This window comes from Mus caroli, unplaced genomic scaffold (assembly GCF_978045245.1).
Source record: "Mus caroli unplaced genomic scaffold, Mus_caroli_1 scaffold_14, whole genome shotgun sequence".
NCBI lineage: Eukaryota > Metazoa > Chordata > Mammalia > Rodentia > Muridae > Mus > Mus caroli.
Genome location: NW_028227269.1, coordinates 70529813 through 70533616, shown reverse-complemented (window position 1 = coordinate 70533616; position 3804 = coordinate 70529813). Strand labels below are relative to the sequence as shown.

The window sequence follows — 3804 nt, the reverse complement described above, 5'->3', positions numbered from 1 at the left end:
CAGGAATGAGCAAGAGCGCCTCAGCTGAATCTGCCATTCGTTTGCGGGGTGGTCTGGCTTTCTCTGGCCTGCTGGGGTGCCAGAGGTGAACCATGCCATCTCTCAGACTAGCAGACCCGTGGCTTGGTCACCCTCAGGCTGGGAAAGGAGATAAGGTGGGCCGGCTTTTCTGGGGTACACCGCTAGCATCCCGCCCCGCGCTCCTGCGTAAATAGGCGGTTCCCTCGGCAACGCCTGGAACCCACGTCAAGGTTCCACCAGTCCCGAGTGGTGACCGAGTCCCACCCACTCCCCGCAGCTGCCGTTCGGGTCCGCACAACCTTTCACCCTGCTGCGGGATGAGCAGAGCGGCGGCCTGCGTGGAACCCCATGGAGGAGCAGGCGCGGCCGCCTGGCCGCCCGGCCGCGAGTGCAACCTTGCAGGGTAGCGCGCATCCGGGAGCGGCGGCTTCCACGGCCACTGCGGCCGCGCTGTCGTTCAGCTCCGTAGCCACCGTAACGCTGGGAAACCAGAGCGATGCGGGCAGGCCGGAGGCAGCGGGGTCTCGGGGACCCTCACCGCTGCTATGGCACGGGGCAGCGGTGGCCGCCCAGGCGCTCGTGCTCCTGCTCATCTTCTTGCTGTCTAGCCTGGGCAACTGCGCGGTGATGGGGGTGATCGTGAAGCATCGGCAGCTGCGCACGGTCACAAACGCCTTCATCCTGTCGCTGTCCCTGTCGGACCTGCTCACTGCGCTGCTCTGCCTACCCGCCGCCTTCCTCGATCTATTCGCGCCGCCGGGAGACTCTGGGCCCTGGCGCAGCTTCTGCGCAGCCAGCCGCTTCTTCAGTTCGTGTTTCGGAATCGTATCCACGTTCAGCGTGGCGCTCATCTCGCTGGACCGCTACTGCGCCATCGTGCGGCCGCCGCGGGACAAGCTGGGCCGGCGGCGCGCGCTGCAGCTGCTGGCGGGAGCGTGGCTGGCTGCGCTGGGCTTCTCCCTGCCCTGGGACCTGCTCAGGGCACCCCGGGAGCCCCCCGCTCCGCAGAGCTTCCACCGCTGCCTTTACAGAACCTCCCCAGACCCTGCGCAGCTGGGCGTCGCCTACAGCGTGGGACTGGTGGTGGCTTGCTACTTGCTGCCCTTCCTACTGATGTGTTTCTGCCGCTACCACATCTGCAAGACCGTGCGCCTGTCGGACGTGCGCGTGCGGCCGATGACCACCTACGCGCGCGTGCTGCGCTTCTTCAGCGAGGTGCGCACAGCCACCACCGTGCTCATCATGATTATCTTTGTCATGTGCTGCTGGGGTCCCTACTGCTTCCTGGTGCTGCTGGCCGCGACCCGACAGGGTCAGGCCACGCAGGCTCCCTCGCTGCTCAACGTGGCGGCTGTTTGGCTGACCTGGGCCAATGGGGCTATCAACCCGGTCATATATGCCATCCGCAACCCCAACATTTCCATGCTCCTAGGACGCAACCGCGAAGAAGGGTACAGGACTAGAAACATGGATGCTTTTTTGCCTAGCCAAGGCCTAGGTTTTCAAGCCAGAAGTTGCAATCGCCTTCGAAATGGCTGTGCCAACAGGCTTGGGGCTTGCAGCAGGATGCCTTCTTCCAACCCAGCTAGTGGGTCAGGAGGGGAAGTGGTCATGTGGGCTCGAAAAAATCCAGTTGTGCTCTTCTTCCGAGAGGGACCACCGGACTCAGTTATGGAAGTCGGCAAACTGCATAAGTCTGAAACCAGGGACAGCAGCATTTAAGAAGGGCAGGGGTGGACAGCTTGTAATAGCACATTTCCACCCCTCTCATTGAATGATGTGGGAACCCGGGGAGAATCGTTTATTTAAAACTAAACATAAAGCCAAACATTTAAAACTAAAAAGACAGAAATGGGAGGGTTGCCACTTCATTCTCAAACTTAAAATGTAAAAGAACATTCCCTTTCTTCAAATGCGGCCAAGGGAATGTGAAATGCAAAAAAATTAAAAACAATCTTAAGCCACACAACCAAGCACTGTAAAGCATAAGAGCTAAAAAGCAACAAAAAATAAAATTCACCGTAATTGAAGAGCTCGTGTTACAGGAATCACACTGTGAAACAAAAATCATTGAACTGAACTTAACAGTTGCATTCAAATACTGTTTTTTGTTTGCTTGTTTGTTTCTAATGAACTGAGTCCCTTGGATCTGTTTGAAGGCCCCTGTACTTTCACCAGAATTCAGCAGACCTTCAGATTCTAGAGCCTGCACAGCTGACCTGCTTCGGGTGCTTAGAGCAGAACCTTACGCAGAGCAGAAACGTCATTACGCAGAGCAGAAATGTCATTACGCAGAGCAGAAACGTCATTACGCAGAGCAGAAACGTCATTACGCAGAGCAGAAATGTCATTACGCAGATTGGTGTGCTCTCCCGGAATTTTTGTGCAAGATTTTAAATTTAGAGTTTATTTTAAAAGACTTCTGGATTTTGTAAAGGTCTTTTATTACTAGATATAATTCAGCGGTCCAAAGGGCAAAGAGAACATACTGTTGTTGTTTAAACAGACGTCTAATATTATACATAAAACCCAATGTTTCTTCTAAGCCCGTTTTGGCCCCCAAATTATCTGTCTTGGAAAATCACGGCTGTGTCCTTCCTAGAAACTGTTCCTGTTTGATAGCTTGTATGGATGCAACTCCAAATGTTTTCATTAATAATAATAATAATAATTTTCATACTAGAAAAATCTTTCTCTATGGGGGCAACTTTTTTATAGAGCCCAAACTGTAATTTGAAATCAAATTCTTTGAATATAGTGAGTGATGTTAAATATGTATGTAGGCATACATATTACACATATAGTACTGGCTTTCCTATTTAGCCTTTAACTGCCAAATGTGATTCCAAAATGGAATTCTAAAAGTAGTTTGAAAAGTATGACCATGTTCTTGGAATAGCCATAGAACGTCCTAAGAGGACATACGTTCTATTTAGAAGTTTCGGTATGGTTTAGTAGCAGATTGCTGCCTTACAGGCATATTATAGTCATCATTACAAAGATAATTGGTTTTTGGGTTACAAGGTGGGATAAAAGTCCATTGGCACAAGGTTGGAGAGATACCTCAAGCCAACTGAAAATATTTTCAGAAATTTGCAAAAAATCTTTTAATAACTCAGAAGCACAATCTAGAGCTTTGTGTATGTGAAATGTCTCACACTGAACGTGAAATGTCTCACACTGAACGTCCCTTGGGACTTGTTGCCTTGCCTGACTCTGCTTCTCTCTCACCCAGTGTTCCATCGCTTTAGCTGAACACGCACTTTAAGAAGTATGAAACTGCATCTGTTGTGTGAAAATTTCACTATGTGAACTAGCCAGCATTACATAAATGTCAAGCGTTTAAGACGTTCATTCTCCTGTGAGTCTCCGTGTGCTAAGTGAACGTACAACATTGTTTTGTAATCAAAGATGGAAATACATGATTTGTACCTTGATGAGCAAAGATTTTTTTTTTCTAATTCCCTGGAAGTTTGTAAGTTACCTGGGTATGTTATTGCTACAGTCAATGTAGCACAAAGGTGATGGGGTGGAGGGTGGGGGATCTCTCCTTTCTAAAGCCTATTATAAGGTTACAGGCTTAATGCAACCAGATCTGGGATTTGAGGAGAAACCACAGTCTAGCCATTGTGAAATTTATATAGCACAGAGACTCTTATTTTGTAGAAAGATTATGCGATTAGATGAAGGAGGCAATAGTGTTACAAAGTGGGGGATCACCTACGAAGAACTGAGGGAAGGAGTCAAACAATCGGTGTGATGTAAACCTGAGAGATGTACAGG

At 49.8% G+C, this 3804-nt stretch overlaps 1 protein-coding gene across 1 annotated transcript; it reads left to right on the top strand.

Moving 5' to 3' along the window:
• Gpr135 (G protein-coupled receptor 135) lies at positions 1-3443 on the top strand. Its single transcript, XM_021179745.2, has one exon. The coding sequence runs from the start codon at positions 370-372 to the stop codon at positions 1741-1743; it is 1374 nt and encodes a 457-aa protein (XP_021035404.1). The 5' UTR covers positions 1-369; the 3' UTR covers positions 1744-3443.
• Positions 3444-3804: the final 361 nt, after the last annotated feature.